The sequence below is a fragment of the Gavia stellata genome, chromosome 3 (genome assembly GCF_030936135.1).
Source record: "Gavia stellata isolate bGavSte3 chromosome 3, bGavSte3.hap2, whole genome shotgun sequence".
In the NCBI taxonomy this organism is placed as follows: Eukaryota; Metazoa; Chordata; class Aves; order Gaviiformes; family Gaviidae; genus Gavia; species Gavia stellata.
The window spans coordinates 61,919,306-61,936,514 of NC_082596.1; the positions used below are offsets into that span (position 1 = coordinate 61,919,306).

General features: G+C 36.3%; 1 protein-coding gene across 1 annotated transcript in view; it reads left to right on the plus strand.

Moving 5' to 3' along the window:
* The window catches only part of CCDC102B (coiled-coil domain containing 102B), a 186,747-nt gene that overhangs the window by 46,927 nt on the left and 122,611 nt on the right, over positions 1 to 17,209 (plus strand). The window contains exon 7 of the mRNA XM_059815694.1: positions 14,285 to 14,494. Coding sequence (XP_059671677.1) covers positions 14,285 to 14,494 — 210 coding nt within the window. The remainder of the gene's footprint in view (positions 1 to 14,284; positions 14,495 to 17,209) is intronic.

The window sequence follows — 17,209 nt, forward strand, 5'->3', positions numbered from 1 at the left end:
ATATTCTGTTTTATTTTGCAAGGTGGATGAAGATGGTAATGTTTAGTTTTTATTTTTTTTATTATTTTCACTAATTGCATTTGCATATTGACGATGCATTAGTGCTCATAATAATCAAGTGTACTTTTTTAATATATTTGTGACCAAGGAATCAGTTTTGTCTGTGGCTTCTTTCAGCTGAAACACACCTTGCTGATAAGAAAAATGACAAATATTTGCGTGGACAGGTAATGTATGAGGTTTGCATCTTGAACTACAGATTGCTGAGTTCTGTTCTGAAAGATAATACAGTACATGGTTCATTATTCATATGCATTAGTAACTTAGTTGATCAGGACATGTGGACATGTTTGATATATTGCCTGGATATAAAAATGAATAAAGCATTTATGTATTTGTTCAGTTTACACCATGGGTGAAAGCCACTCAGTTTCCAAGACAGCCTACAAATGGTTTACCATTTGGCTTATATCTCAATTGGACTGTTTTCTTATGTAAGAAAGTATTGTTGTCTGGAAAAATTCTTTTATGTTATGTAGCTATTAAAATGCGTGTCATCATCCCTTTTCCCCTGGATACATTTGCTAAAATAGAGGACATGAGATGTGTGATTTTTCCACACAGTGTGAGTGTGGATGTTCATTTCAGTATATCAAGAATACATGCCTTTTATACTATTGCCTTTTTTTTATAAAATTGCTCTTTTTTTTTTTTTTGAGAAAAGCAAACCAAACAAAAACATCGAATGGGAACCTCTGTTGTTTGGTGGTCTTTTTTTTGCCTATTTGTTTTGTTTTTAATTTAATATATGATTGATAACTCCTTTTGATACCAGTTGGTCTTCTGGAAAGCTGATTTTTATATTAGTTTAGGGGTAAGTATACAGATGCTTTGTATAAATTCTTTGTTAGCATGTAGCTTCTGATTATGTATACTAATGAATTGGCAGCAGCACTTCATAAAGCTTATTTACTTCAGAAAAAAAGTATAATGTTGTCGCCATAATAATATCCCATCTCTCCACCTCCCTCCCCCCATTTGAAAAACGCTCTCTGTTGATACCACACTGTTTCGCATACAGTTTACTGCTATACTGGTCACCGGCTATTAGAGAAAGACTGAAGAAATACAACCAGAATTACAAGCATCCTGAAGCCTTGTGGCAGAATTTATTATTTATTTATTTACTGATTGATAGATTGATTGATTTCTAAAAAGGAGTAACATATTTCAGGATACTAACTATCAGACTCTTATAAGTGGGGCTATAGAATTAAAGACCACAGCTTTACGGGGCTACTGTTTCTTGAAGAGATTGTAGATGCTTTTTAGTGGACCTAGTTTTCTTAAGGCTTATTAGGTTTAGCTGCAAAATGAAATATACTTGTAGCAAGCCTCTTAATCACTAATTGTAATCATTTAAACACTGTAGTGTTTTGGTGATGTAAGATGCATTTTCAGTTTCTGATAGGACACCTTTCAGTCAATCTCGTTACCACCAAATTTTGGGCACTGGCAAGTTTTGTTATTGTAGACCTTTTTTCCGCCTAAAGATAGTACAAGTGCAGAATTCTTTCTCCTGCAGGTGTAACTAAGGCATATTTTTTGTCTTTTAATTTCATTTGATGGACCTAGATTTCAGAAGGAACCCAGTTTTAAATCCTAACTCTAGTCATCAGCTAGGTCATAGTTTACCTGACAGTTTTACTGTACTTCTCCATCAACAATAAAATCTGTCTTTGGGACCAGTGGCAATACAGATTTTTTTATTTACTTGTTGTTATACTAAATCAGGGGAAATCTGAGATAGTAGGGCTCTAAGGGGTATCATGTAATTAATTATGTAAATATAAAAATAGACATTATGTGGGAGAAGAGACAGCTAAAATAGCACAAGATGTGTCAGAAAAAAAAATCATACTCTTATTTGGTTTTAAATATTCATTCAAACATTCAAACCTTTTTGGCAAGCCTACAAGAATATCTACTTGACAGAATTGTCCTTACATCTTATGGCTGTCAGATATTTTATGTATAGTATGTGTTTGTATATCTTTATTCTAGTAGTCTTTTCCAGTTCTAACTGGTTTCCTAGACATTTTTTGCAATAGCTTGTTATTCACATATGAAAATGTGAAATAAGTAAGCAGTACTGCACAACTTGGTAGACACTGACAGTTTGGATATTCCTCTAGTCTTGATCTTTTTATGAATTTGATTACAGTGAAGAAGACTAGCATACAACAAGAAGCTTTCTGTATTTGTTTAGTCGTGTTCCTTATTTTTTCCACCTGAAAAATGTAAATATCGCTTTTGTTTAAAATAAGATAAAACACAAGAACACTTGATAATTTTATAGTAAAAATTAGTGCATGATGTGTTGGTGTTCTCTTTACTGATCTCAACAATTTAGATAGGTAAAAGTAGTTACTCTGAAGTTTTTAATTATTTTCAGATAATTGGTGAAAATAGAATTTTGGACAGGCATTATGGATAATTTTCTCTGATACTCATTGACAAAAAGAACTTTTTTCCTTGAATGCATAGTAGATTCTCCCTAACAGCAGGTGGTTGATATTAAAAAAATTCTTCGTGTGAATTCATTGTTTTAAGTGGGGCTCCACCAGATATATTACGATACATCCAGATGTTTCATTTGAGATATGAATGCAGCAAACAACATCTGAAATATCAGAACTATCATGTGCCGATAAGCATGTTAATGTGGACTGTTAAAGCTGCATTAAGGATTATTTGAGATGGACATAATTTCTAGTTTTTCAGTGAAGGTGTTAATGTTTATTTAGTTTAACATAATATATAGTCCATATCAACTTGAACTTAACTCATAAAAGCAGTGCCGGAATCAATATATAAAGAAAGATCTGTGACATCAAAGGTAATTTTCCCCATGTCACTCCCAGCATTTTCCTTTTCTTGAACTTATTTATGCCTCTCTGCACATATTTATGACTGTTGTAAAGTTTCAGCCCTTAAGTTTTTTATGTGTCTATGGGCAACTTATATTCCTGCATAAATCACTTGTGGTAAATTAGCCATACACACAAAAGAATTTTTCTGTGTGCAGATGCGGAAGGAAGAGGAAGATAAATGCCAGTAAATCAGCAACTTTTCTTTTAATGTCAACATAGTGCAATGATATCAGCTTGCAGCAGACAAACTTTTGAGTGGTACCAGAAGGAAGAAATATTTGATTACTAAACATGCTGGAGCTCAGATACGTGCATTGTTATGAATATAAGCATTCATTAAAAAGTTCAATTTGTTGCAAGGCTTGGTGTCTCAAGATATTGTCAGGCACAAGAACATTTATCATGCTTTCAGTATAGCTTCGGATGGACTAAATGGTGTTCTTGGCAGGCTTGCTCACAATAAGGAAAAAGCAGAGTAAATTTATTTTTTCCTATATTGACTATTGAAGTACTTGTCAAATAAAAAGGTATCCAACATTTGTCTTCCCTTTCCTGTGAAAGAAGTGCTATGGATTCTGGTAGTCTTTGATTAATTCTTTTAGATGAAAAAGGAAAATAATTCTAGAAACAGTCATATATGGTAAATAATCATTGCAAAACTGCCTAGTGTCACACATGGTGAGTAATAGTTTTGCTTGCCAGCAAGCATCTCACCTCTGCACAGCAGTGAGGGGTTTGGAAGCAGGCGAGCTGATGGGTTTACTTTAGGAGCTTTTGCAGTTGTCACCAAGCTCTCACAGACTTCTAGAAGTAGGTATCTCAAAACAAATAAAATAAATACCTCACCCCCCAACAAAATAAAGGGTATATTGCAGGTAATGAAGATTCTTGAAAGTATTTCCTATCCACTTGAACATGGGTATCTTGCTTACGTGAAGTCTGTCTTCCTCTTATGTTGGAGTGGGAGACGGACCCGGAGTAACGATGAAATCTCAATATGAGTATAGTCGTTCTCCCCTTTATTCAAGCTTACAGAGTATATATAGACAGATGCCAAGAACACGCGTCTGCAACAGTTGTATAATTGGCTTACAGCCTCTGTTCACGCGCCAAGGCGGCGAGTGTGATTTGTACAGTGCTCTTGTGCACGCACAGGAGCACTTCTCCTCTTCGTAGATGTAGCTCCTTCTTCTTGTTTATCATTCCACTGTCTCTTATCACAACAGGCTTTCAAGGACAGTTAACGGTTTCCTCCGAACCTTTCCTCTCATCAGAGACTGGGTTGCTCATGGGAATCAGATCGTGTCCCGTGTTACTAAGCCATTCCTCCACACTCTTATAGCTTTCCCAAAGGGAGGTATGCAGTAGGATGGAACCACTGTCACCTTCCAAGTTCTGTAGCCATTTTTGACCTAAAACCAAAAGGGGTTTCAGAGAATCAGATTCAGCCATCTAACTGATCTCTTCTTCTTTTATATAATAGCTCTTTGAAGATGCTTCTACCCGTATCAGGTTTTTCCTGATCTTCCAGTACAGACATTTTTTTCTCCCAGTTGCGTTGAAAGAGTATCTTTAACAGTTTGATACTATTCCTTTTAGATCATTGATAAAAGAGCTTCAGACCCAGTATTACAACTATGCTACAAATTGTAATGGTGTTTCAAAATGCACTCTTAATGAAGTAATGTGATGCTTCCACTTGATGAATGCTTCCATTCCTCAGGAAGAGCTGGTCTTTTAATTTATTTGGTTCAGTCTACCTAGGTGCCCTATTCAAGGAAATTGCACTTCTGCCATTCCTTCTAGCAGCTGCAACAAATCCAATATTTTAGAAGTTGACATCATCTCATAAATAAACTACCACTGTGAAGTGGCAGATTCTCGGTCCTTGCATTTTGTGTCAATGTGCAATAACTTGGAAGATAGTTGACAAAATTGCACAACTGTAGAATTCTTGGCTCTGGCTTTGAAAATGTCATTGGATATGACTTTTTTTGAGAGATATTATTCATGTCTAAGTTACAGAACAGGAACATTTGCTTCAGAAACAAAGAGCTTTCTTGTGCTGAGTTTTGTAAGTAACTGTGGGGAAAAGATCTGTAAGAGTCAAATTCACTAATTTCTTTACAAATCTGTGTCATTATTTCAATAGGTTTTCTTTTTTAGGAGGATTACATGATCCCTAATTCATAATCAACCTGTGGCTCATTTAACTTTCAGTTCAATCTGCCTCTTGCTTTAAGTTTGTAGAATAATTTGTAGTGTAGATGAGTGGAAATTACCTCCATGCACAATATATTAAGGTAGTCAAGAATATTGACAATGTGTATTCACAACCTGCTTTGAAACCTGAAAAAGCCCTGTGTAGTCATTTAAACCACACAAAAACCTATTGATTTTAAATTTTCATTTTTGATCTGTGCATGCTGAAACAGATGTTTTATAGGTATTTGAGTGAGGCTGACAGAGGTTTCTTTTTATTAGTTTATACAGCAATTCTTGCCTCTCTGGGTCACATATCTGGCTTGCCTGTAGATTATTAGTATGAAGACAGATAGCATTAGAAGTTAATGTTTTGGTGTGGTTGAGTAAGGTTCAGATTGTAAATAAATAAATTAAACTCTTCTGTTTTCAGTCAATTCTGCTGTGGAAAAGACCTTGCATGTAATGTGAAGTATCTTGTATGGACAACTTTTATTTAAGATGTTTGGAGAATCTTTCTCAGAAAATGTTGTTGCTAAAAAGTGCCAGTTTTGTAAAAGAAAAACCTTTAGCAGAGAGAATTTCTACTTGAATTGGCAGTTTTGATTTCTGATAGAATTGTCATTCAGATCAAATCAAAACTACAGCTTTTTACCATAATGCTTGTGTTCTGTCCTTCTCTATTTTAAATTCTTCCTTTAGAAAGCTGGAGATCATAACACTCTAAGTACACTTTCCTAATTTTTCCTAAGTTTTATAGGAAGCTAACAAAACTTTCTACTAAAATAAAAAAAAAAAAATTGCTCTTTCTTAATCTCTCTTGTTCCTGAGGGGTGTGTGGAAAATTTTCCATTTTCCATCTGTAATCATATTGACTGTTACATCTCCTCTTCATCATCCTTTTTTTTGCTGGCAGTACTCATTAAAAAATCGTAGGCAGCTTAATTGTTGTACTCCATCTTCCCTTGACTGAAGGGAAGGAGAAAAACCTTGTTTCAGTAAAACTTTCTGAGCCTTATCCACTGTTATGTTGCCTTAAACTGAACTACAGCATCAAGATTTTCCTGCTAATGAACTGTACCAGGAGAAGTTCCTTTTTCTGTGTCTGTTTTTCTCAGGGCCTCTGTCTTTTATATTAATCATAAAATGGTGTAGGTTAGCTCTAAGACATAATTATCCAGTTTCAAAAGGTCAGTACACTGTACTTCATTTCCACGATTCACCTTAGCAATTATCCACTTCACTGACAGTACCTTGACCTCACTCTATGCTTCCACCATTATTCTGATCTTCCTATTGAAAAGTAAAATTCAGTGCAAGTTTGCGAAGACATTTTCTGGAGAGAAAATATTCGTATTTGAATGGAAAATGAAACATCTTGAGTTTTTTTCTCATATAACATTGAGTTGCAAATTGTTTCTTTCACTTGTTGCTTTCAATTCCTTTATAAATCAGGAGTAGTTCCACCCAAGAGCATCTAAAACACTTATTTTCTGTACATGTATGACAATGTATATTTTATGTGGAAAAAACCCCTTGAAATTCTTTTCAGTGTAGATGTGAGATAGGTATCACTGCTCTTCAGTCAATTTGCATTTTTAAATTGAAGTTTCAGTAATAAATTTCAAAATGAAAAATAAATATTACTGTTCCTGTGAAATGTTTTTCTGTGAAAAATGAAAGGAGGCAGTAGACTTTAAGGCAGCAATATATTAATTTAAAAGCCATAATTTTTTCATGTAATGAAGAGGGGAAAAAAATTTTAAAAATACCTGGTTCCCTTTAAAGAAACATAGGAATGTGTATACACATATACATACATGTATGTACTTTGTATAAACATATATACCCACAGAAATTTCGTTAGGTTGTTTCACAACAGCTAACACTTTTTGAATGTTTGCCTTGTGTTGCATTTTTAATAAGATAAACATAACTTGTTTTCTCTGGCTGCATAGTGGAAAGGAAAGCAGGTATCCACAAGTGGATAAGGTGATTTTCAGCCTTTTGAAACTGTGTTCCATGGAGTAGATCAAAAGATCACAGGGGTGCATTCAAGCTCAGTGAGAGGTAATAGGTCCCTCACAGAGCATTTCTAGTTGTACAGTTACAAAACAGTCTACAGAGCCCATCAACAAATGTAACTACTCTTTTTTTTCTTTTTTTTTTTTTCTTGTTTATAAGTGAGAAAGTTACTTTCTCTAAAGGCAGGGAGCTCATAATTGGAAAATAAGGTTGATGAGTTTTTTCAACTGAAAAACAAACAGCATTCCAAATCTCGTTTCTAGAGGGAAACAGACCCCTGAAGCTTTGTTTTGTTTTGCTTTGTTTTAATGAGAAGAATACGTTCTCAAAAATCTGAGTTGACACCTAGCATTGCCTTTAGTCATTGCATTTAATCTTTTCCAGAAGCTAAAGCACCAAGTTATAAAAAGACCCTTCTTACAACATCTTAAAGAGGACCGAGCAGACTTGGGTGCATTCTGAAAGAGCATAACCCTGCAAGATTTTGTGCACAAAATTACGATAAAGAGCTCATGAAATACTTAATTTTGCTTGTTCTTCCTAAATTTATTCCAGACCTGGTTTTTTGCTTTACTTTAGTCTCGCTACTCATTTTTGAAGAATGATGTGAATGATAGAGAAACATCTTCCCAAACTGTTTAAGTCTATATGTTTCATAGGAATGTATCTTCACCTCTTACTTAAAAATACAATTCTTTTAGAATCATAAAACCATAGAATCATTTAGGTTGGAAAACACCTTTAAGATCATTGTATCCAACCATTAACCTAGCACTGTCAAGTCCACTACTGAACCTTGTCCATAAGTGCCACATCTACATGTCTTTTAAATACCTCCAGGGATGGTGACTCCACCACCTCCCTGGGCAGCCTGTTCCAATGCTTGATAAGCCTTTCAGTGAAGAAATTTTTCCTAATATCCAATCTAAACCTCCTCTGGTGAAACTTGAGGCAGTTTCCTCTTGTCCTATCACTTGTTACTTAGGAAAAGAGCCCGACATCCACCTCTCTACAGCATCCTTTCAGGTAGTTGTAGAGAGCGATGAGGTCTCCCCTCAGCCTCCTCTGCTTCAGGCTAAACAACCCCAGTTCCCTCAGCCGCTCCTCATAAGACTTGTGCTCCAGACCCCTCACCAGCTTCGTCGCCCTTCTCTGGACACGCTCCAGCACCTCAATGTCCTTCTTGTAGTGAGGGGCCCAAAACTGAACACAGGATTCGAGGTACGGCCTCACCAGCGCTGAGTACAGGGGCACAATCACTTCCCTACTCCTGCTGGCCACACTGTTTCTGATACAGGTCAGAATGCCTTTGGCCTTCTTGGCCACCTGGGCACACTGCTCGCTCATATTCAGCTGGCTGTCAATCAACAGCCCCAGGTCCTTTTCTGCAGGGCAGCTTTCCAGCCACTCTTCCCCAAACCTGTAGTGTTGAATGGGGTTGTTGTGACCCAAGTGCGGGACCCGGTACTTAGCCTTGTGAAGTCATACTTCAATTAGAAAACCAGTATTGCAATTCTTGAATGGGATATTACTGCTGTGAATAATGTGTATTGCATTTTTGAAGTAAGGCAAGCAGCAAGAGAATATAGCATTGTAACTTCTAATTCACTTCTTAAGAAAAATAAATAGTATAATTGACCCAACTTTCTTTTTTTATGGAATCAAATGCACAACTAAAAGCTATAATAATATTGTACATTCACAGGTTTTCTGAGGCCTTTGTAGTGAACATACTGTTGCTTCTATCATGAGCAATCAGTAAGCCATTAAGATGTTTTAGTTCCTAATTAAATTAAGAGAATGAAGCTAATTCATGGAACAAGTAACTGAACTTGCATAGGAAGTATTTCTCACACCTGATACGTGCAGTACCCATACTGCTTAAAGAGTTAAGAGTTGCTTAAATTGTTTTGAAAATATGACTGAGTAACAAATTATAAGTAAAATTGGATTCATGTATGTCATTGGGCAAATATTGTAAGCAGCAAATATTTTTCCTTTGTTTGATTTTTTGTTCTGCAAATATCAACATGTATCTTTACACATGCTCATTATTCTGCATGCCAGAAGTATCCTCCTTAAAGATTATAATGACTTGATTAGATTATCTATTAATATAGAACATACAAATTCAGAAAAAGTAAGGCAAAATAACATTCTTTAAGTCTCAGTGAAAATAAATGTGTGCCTCCTTCTTTACTTTAGGAATATTAATTAGAAAAGGTGTTACCAACAAATACTTGGTCAGTAATTTTCAGTTATTTTCATACTTAAAAAAAATAATATTCTCCTTCATAGCCTTTTTAATAGCAATATTTCAGTTTTCCACTCAAGGCTTAAGTATGAACACCTGTGTTCCTGATAAAACAATAGGGGTATCAAAGCTGTTTTCTGCAATCTATAATAGATGTGTATGTTTTAAGTGCAAATACGTAAATATTTGCAACACAGCTCCATCAAGGATGGGGTGTGGAATATTCAGATTAAAAGCATCCCTGAGGCAAAGAGAGACTTCCCTCTGCTGAGTCTTCTTCCAGCTCTTTACAAGGGTTCTTTACAATAGCTCTTTACAGCAGCTCATATCAGCTAGCTGGCCTTGAGTGCTGCCAGCTGATCCAAACCTGATGGGGTTTTGGGGTGTGGGTGGGATACAAATGCATTGCACAGATGTGGGAGGCAAATTCTGCCTAGTCAAGAGAAGGTTGATCTTTTTAGCCAAAAGTGACAAAATTACACATGATGACTTGTGAAGTTGGTGTTCTGACTGGAAATCTGAAAGTTGGCGTCTGGCACCTCACTTTTTTTACACATTCTTTACCAAAGAAGAAAAAGAGAGTAAATACTCCCTATGAGAGCATTAGATGAAAAGTGTTATTCGGAATAAACATAAGGTGTAGTTTGGGAGAACTCTAATGAACAGCAAACCAACCCTGGTTACTAACACTCTGAAACTTAGTATTTTCAGAAAATATGAATTCTAGTACTTTGCTGGACAATGATTTATAGTAAAATCAATGATACCAAAATTGTCTAGTCATGATTTTGTACCAGTTAGTATTTTTTTCTGACTTTATTATGGAGTTCTTTATGTATACGGTATATTAAATATTTAAATTTATCATTGTTAGATCTTGTAGACATCTTGGGTACAATTAATTGAAAATTTAAAGACACAAAGATAAGTAAGTTTAGCTTTGACATCAGATCTTGGTTTGGTAGTCATCTTGTGCTTAATTGCCTGACTGAAATTGAACCTTGGATGGCTTTGTGATTTCTCTCTACTTGAAGTCTGCCAAAAATGAATTGGTATTTATTATTGTCATCACTGTGAAAAGGTGAACTTTCAGGCTTAAAATTTGAGTCGTGTTTTTTGGCAGATGCTTTGTAAGAACACAGGGCTTTCTTGTGTTCCAAATCTTTCATGGGTACAGATAAGACATTATGTCTGCATATTTATTTAGAAAAATACAGTTTTTGTGATTGTAGTAGATGGTGTTTGAACAGCTATAAGTCTGCACAATTTGAGGAGGGGAAAAAAAAATATTTGGTGCTAAATAGACGTATGTGGTCCCTTCTTTTCCAGTTATCGTACAGAAATTCAGTGTATAGAGTTTAAATACTGCATTAGGAACACGTGAGCATCTAACATTTTCTTGTGCATTGGAGTTAACGTCTTGTACTCTATCATCAGCGTGTAGACCATGCCAAAAAAAAAAAACAAACACAAAAACAAGGGTACAAAATTATCCTTCCCTGATTCCCTGTTCTGTCTCAGTAGAGATGTTTATCACATTCTAAGAAATTTAGGTTTGTAAATAACCTTTAAAGACTGTGCGGTAGCATGAGTATAAAACACATAGGCCTTTCACTCTGTTGTATTTTTCTTCACCCACATGGACCACACCCCAAAACCGGTAGTTTCGTAGCTGTGTAAAGTCTTTTCATACAAGAACAAGTTCATAACGTAAAGACAACTGCTGAATAACATAATGGTTTAAAAAGTTAAAATTATTTCCCAGTTAGTCTGACAATATGATACAGAGTATGAAAGGAATATATTCCTTTTTTTCTTACTTGCTAGTTTGCCTAATCTTAGATCAAAGGCCCATTTTAATTTCAAAGTTCACTCCAAATACTACCCTCCAACAGTGTATCATGATGTTACGACTGGCCAAGGTTTTAGGAATTCTGTTGAGTGTGTGTAGGGAGGGTTGTTTATTTGTTGTTCTTGTTGTTTTCTTTGTTAAGGGGAGCAAATAATCCATGATGAGAATGAACAGCCTGAGGGAGTGTCTTCTGTTGGTAGAATAAAATTCCTTTAAACATAATCTGTTCAGCTTTTAACTCTTTGACAATTGACTTTTCTAAGTGGAGTAGTTGGTACTCATCCTCTGTAATTAGAATCATAGAATATCTCAAGTTGGAAGAGACCCATAAGGATCATCGAGTCCAACTCCCTGCTCCTCACAAGACTACCTAAAGCTAAACCATATGACTAACAGCTTCGTCCAGATGTTCCTTGTACTCTGACAGGCTTGGTGCTATAAGCACTTCCCTGGGCAGCCTGTTCCAGTGACCAGCCACCCTCTCAGTGAAGAACCTTTTCCTTATGTCCAACCTGAACTTCCCCTGATGCACCTTCATGACATTTCCTCATGTTCTGTCACTGGTCATCAGAAGGAGGAGATTAGCACCTCCCCCTTGAGGAAGGTGTAGACTGCGATGAGGTCACCCCTCAGCCTTCTCTCCTCCAAGCTGAACAAACCAAGTGACCTCAGCCACTCCTCTAAGTCTTGCCCTCAAGACCTTTCACCATCTTGGTTGCCCTCCTCTGGACACACTCTAATAGTTTTATGTCCTTCTTATATTGAAGCGCGCAAAACTGCACATAGTACTCAAAGTGGGGCCACACCAATGCAGTATAGAGTGGGACAATCACTTCCCTCGACCGGCTAGCTGTGCTGTGCTTGATGCACCCCAGGACATGGTTAGCCCTTTTGGCTGCCAGGGCACATTGTTGACTCATATTCAACTTGCCATCAACCCAAACCCCCAGATCTCTTTCCATGGGGCTGCTCTTCGGCCCCTCATCCCCCAATTTGTACGTATAACCAGGATTACCCTGTCCCAGGTGGAGAATCCGGCACTTGCTCTTGTTAAATTTCATATGGTTGGTGATTGCCATACGGTATGTGAATTGGCTTAGAAACGGAATTTGGAGATGGGTCTAAATAATTTGCTAAGGAAGTGTTTTCTTGTAATGTCTTAGTTCTTTTGTCTTTGATTTCATATTTATTCCAAGGATTATGCTTTAGTATTTAGAGGCAACTTTACTTCATGAAGTGCTCATACTTAAAAAATGTAAGCCTTTGGACGTTATGGACCTCATTTTCAGATGGGTAAGCTTATGGTTGGCGTCTGATTTATACATGGAAACTGTTTGAAACATCAGCACTGCTGTTGTTTTATTGTTCTTCATCATAAGAAGATTAAACTTGTGGAACTTTTTTCTTCTCTGTACTTCACTCAGTCTTTTAAGGAATCCTCTAGTTTATCGTATACAGAATACTAGCTAGAGAAATATCTGGAAAAATATCATTTTTAGTAATCAATCACTTGTTATTTTCCATTGAATATTATTTTGTCCTTACTAGAGAGACTCAAAAAGCATTTCTACTTTCGTCTGAAAATCTGAATGAGCCTCCTTAACCTTACAGTTTCTAATTTTTTTTGTTTACTCAGAAATAAGGTGGGAACAGACAAATTTACTATTTGATTTAGCTAGATAATCACATTGTTGCAGTTCACAGGGCCTGAATTATGTGTCTCTGATGCTGTAACTCTTCATTCTCTTTGCTTCATATTCAGTAGCTTTTAATTATTCTCCAGAAATTTATTTTAAAATAAAAGTAACCAATGTCTGAAAAAGTACACCTTTCTGGCTCTTTCTAAAACCTTTTTGGCACAGACATCCCATTTCTTCAATGAAGAAATGCCTTGCACTGTTGCCAGTCTCTACTTTTATCAAACATCCATTCTAGTTCTCATAGAACTGAAAACTGTAAAGTTCTTAAAATTTTGACTTTTATGTATTAGCATTTCTCTTATTTTTTTCATTTCAGTTGAAAGAACTGGAATCTTTCATTTTCACAGTTTTTAATCTATCTTAATCCCTTTTAATCTCATAAGAACCAGTTAATAATAACTTGTTAATAGTAAGTACTTGTCAATAGTAATCTTCTGATAAATATCTGTTGGTACCTGATAAGTACCTGTTTTGTGCTATAAAAATCAACTCATTTTACCAGTTTTACTTTTGAAATCTGAGGAACATTTCATACATTTTTGACAAAACCTCTGTCTAGTTGTCTCTGAAGACTATATAAAATCAGTTGTTAGATAATTACTTTATATGACAGTAATACGGCTTTTTCTTGATATATTTAATTCATCCTATATGTGGATTAGATAAATGAATTCAGAAAGCTTTGTTATCCTAAATTAAGGTTACAGCATTGGCCATAAAAGACAATATTTCCCTTAAGACTATTAATTGTGACCTCAAGAAAGAGAGTAGTGTGAAAACTTACAAATCCTTTCTCTGGTTATTAGGATAGCAGTTTCTAGAACTGAAGACATACTTCAGAACTTCTTCAGTTCAATGAATATTCATTATAGTCCTTCTAAAATGTAAACAGACTATAACTAAGAACATGCTGATTTTTCATCTTTTGGGGAATAAAAAGTGAACTTTGACACTGTCGGACCAAAATCAGTCTCAACATTATTCAAAAAAATTATTTTCTTAATATTTTTTTAATACTGTTGTCCCATAAATAGCAGGGAAAAAAATAAGATTTGGTTACCAGTTACTATATTAAAACATTATCTATGCTTTACTTTTGTGAATGTACAATTAATGTACCTCTTGGGTTTTTTCTTTTCAAATTCAAGTACTTAACTTTATGAAACATGGAAAACTTCTATCTTGGACTGATTTCTAAGATGACCACCTTACTCTGTGGCAACTCCATTAGCCTCACTCTGTAAAGAACAGGTTTTTTAAATCATATTATTCCTCTTTCTTTTTCGGTTGTTCTTCCCCCCACCCCAACCCTGCCCAGCTGGAAAGACTGCAGTTTGAGACTACCTCTGAATGGGGAAAGAGAGAGAGACTTGAAGCAGCAAAGCAAAGTTTGGAAGAAGAGATCAGAAGATTGAAGTTGCAGGTAAAGGAAATTCAGAGATTTCTGGAGACGAAAAATAAAGCAACACTGACTAGATCGAGTTCTGATCGTCAAAATGCACAAAGTAAGCTGCTGGTTAAAAATAAGGTATGTACATTGCTTAGTTTGATTACTTGGTGAGCATTCCCAAAATGAATCACTCTTTCATAATGTCAAAATGTGTCCCTAAAACAAGGCTTGCAGAAGACAGAACAGCTCTGTCTGCATCTCAGACCTGGACAATTAGAACTCAATGACTCTGAATTTCTATAGGGTACAGAAACAGAAAGAACTATCTTTTCTTTTTTAAAAGGAGCAGGGGGAAATTACAAGTCTGACAAGACCAGGGAGCAAAACTGAAGACTGGGAGGAACAGAAGTGATTAAGTAAGCTTTGGTAGCTACAGAGCCCTGATGAAGGTCAAAGCAAAAAAACCTGTGAGACAAATAATTTCTCTGTCTTGCTGAATGTTGAATCTCTTCTTAGGAAAGCGGGAACTGAAGGAAGAGCCTCCGTTCTTATTTTTTATTCCTTTAAAGATCTGTTCACTTTTAAACCTTATTGTACTGCTAAAAATGGTGTGATAAATTATCCATAGACTGTTAGCTGTGGGTATTTCCTTTATTTTATGGTTTTCTATGCTAATAATTAAGTAGTAATCCAGAAGGCTCCCACTTTGAGACTCTGAAAGCTGTGTAAGAGAAAGCAAAAAAAAAAAAACACCAACCCAACCAATCAGTAAATATACTTACTTGATATTCCAAGTTGGGCAGTGCGAAACTGTAACATTCTAATTTACCTAAATAAGAAATAATTTAATGTCATTTATGTGCATTTACTGTTGAATAATGGCAGTATCAGTAACTAGGACCAGATTTGGGGTGTAGTTACGCTTGGTAATTTCTCTTGGGAAAGATTAAGAGATAGAGGTTCTGTACTTGAGGTCTGCTTTTAAATGTAATGATATGATTTTTCTATATTTCTGTGGTGGCTAAGGAGCAGCAAATTGCAATTCACACATATAGCTTACCTTTATAAAATATCTTACATAACAAACACCTATTTGGGATTTTTCTTTACTGTTATTTATTTTATCATACCCTGTCATATCACATCATATCATACCATATCATATCAGCATTTTCATTATGTCTTTGTAAGGCAAGTAATTTGAGGTTGGAGATGTGGCCAGAAAGATGCTTATTTGTTAAGGTATGTTACTGTATTTCAAATATCTTTCAGTTATATGGGTGTGTTGGTGTTTTTTGTTTGTTTGTTTTTTAAAATGTTACTTACATAGAATATTAGACATCTGTGATCAGCTGTGTCTGTTAGTATCGCACCTCTAACTGACACAACTTCTCATCTTTTTATCAAAGTCAAAAGGCAGAGACAGAGCCCAGTCATCTCTGTTTTCTTAACATAAAAGTGAATGTCCCTGCAGTGTTTGCCTTTTCATAGCTGACGATTTTGGGATAAGATTGTCTTCAAAACTGTTGATTATCAGTTTAAAGAAGAAAATTAAAAAATTTATTTTAGTGTCAGCTAAAATCATGTAATCCATCATCTGGTGGATTGGTAACAGTTATCATCCAAAGAATAGGGTGGGAACTGATTTAATTGCAGCTGTTTCTATCTCTGATTCACAAGAACTGCAAATCATGGAAACACAGAATAAGTCAGGCTGGAATGGACCTCAGGAGATCTTCAGTCCAACCTCCTGCTCAAAGCAAGGTCAGCTCTGAGGTCAGACTAGGTAGCTCAAGGCTTTGTCCAGTGGGGTCTCAAAAACCTCCAGGACTGCACAACCTCTCTGGGAGGCCTGTTTCTGATAAGTTGACCCCAAGTGTCAGGTAAGCTCCCACCCAGTCCTCATTCACTCCCCGACAGTGGGATGTGGGAGGTAATTCAAGGGCAAAATTGAGAAAAAACTTGTGAGTTGAGATAAAGACAATTTAACAAGTGAAGGAAATAAAAAAAAAAGAAAAAAAAAGTGGTGCAATAGCAATCTCACACCACCAGCAGACTGATGCCCAGCCAGTCTCTAAGCAACAGCTACTTTGGAAAAACCACCACCCCTCTACAGCTGCAAGGCACTCTTCCTTCCCAGGTGCAGGACTTTGTCACTGCTGAATTTCACAAGGAGGTTCCTGTTGGCTCCTTCCTTCAGCTTGGTGACAGAGCTCCTTGATTGGAGCACAGCATCTGCAGTTAAGAATATTCCCTCTGCCTGCCCCAGCCTCAGGGTGAGATAGCATGACCTTAATGGGAGCATTTTCCACCTGGAGCTGTGAATTGAGGCTTCTGCAGTGCCAGGAGCAGTTTCTCCAGTTTGGGCTGGGAACCATGGCCTGTGGTGCATCACCACCAAGGCTGAGCAGTCCTGTAGTCTTCAGCAGTGTTTCCAGCCAGGACTCCTTGCCAGGACCTGCAATAGTATCCTAATCATACTTGCTCACTGTCTTCAGGGCTCCTGGTCTCTGGCTGCAGACAGAGCAAACGGTACCACCATAAACATTCTTCTGTGACAACAAAACCCCATTGACAACATGAGTAAAATAAAAGATCAACAGTATTAGAGGAAAGAAGGAATGTGGTAAACCCTTAGTGCCTCAATGAACTTTATATTCATAGCAGCAAAAAGTTAGTAAGACAGAAACAACCATGTGAGAAAAATGACTCTACAAAGAGTTCATCTCCAAATCAGTTATGGCATTGGAGACCTGGCTAGCCATATGTGGAGAAGACAGGAGTTTGTACAGGTAGTTAGCATATTTTTTAACCTTGCTTCTGCCATTAAAGAAAAATAAGAGTTAAGGAAGG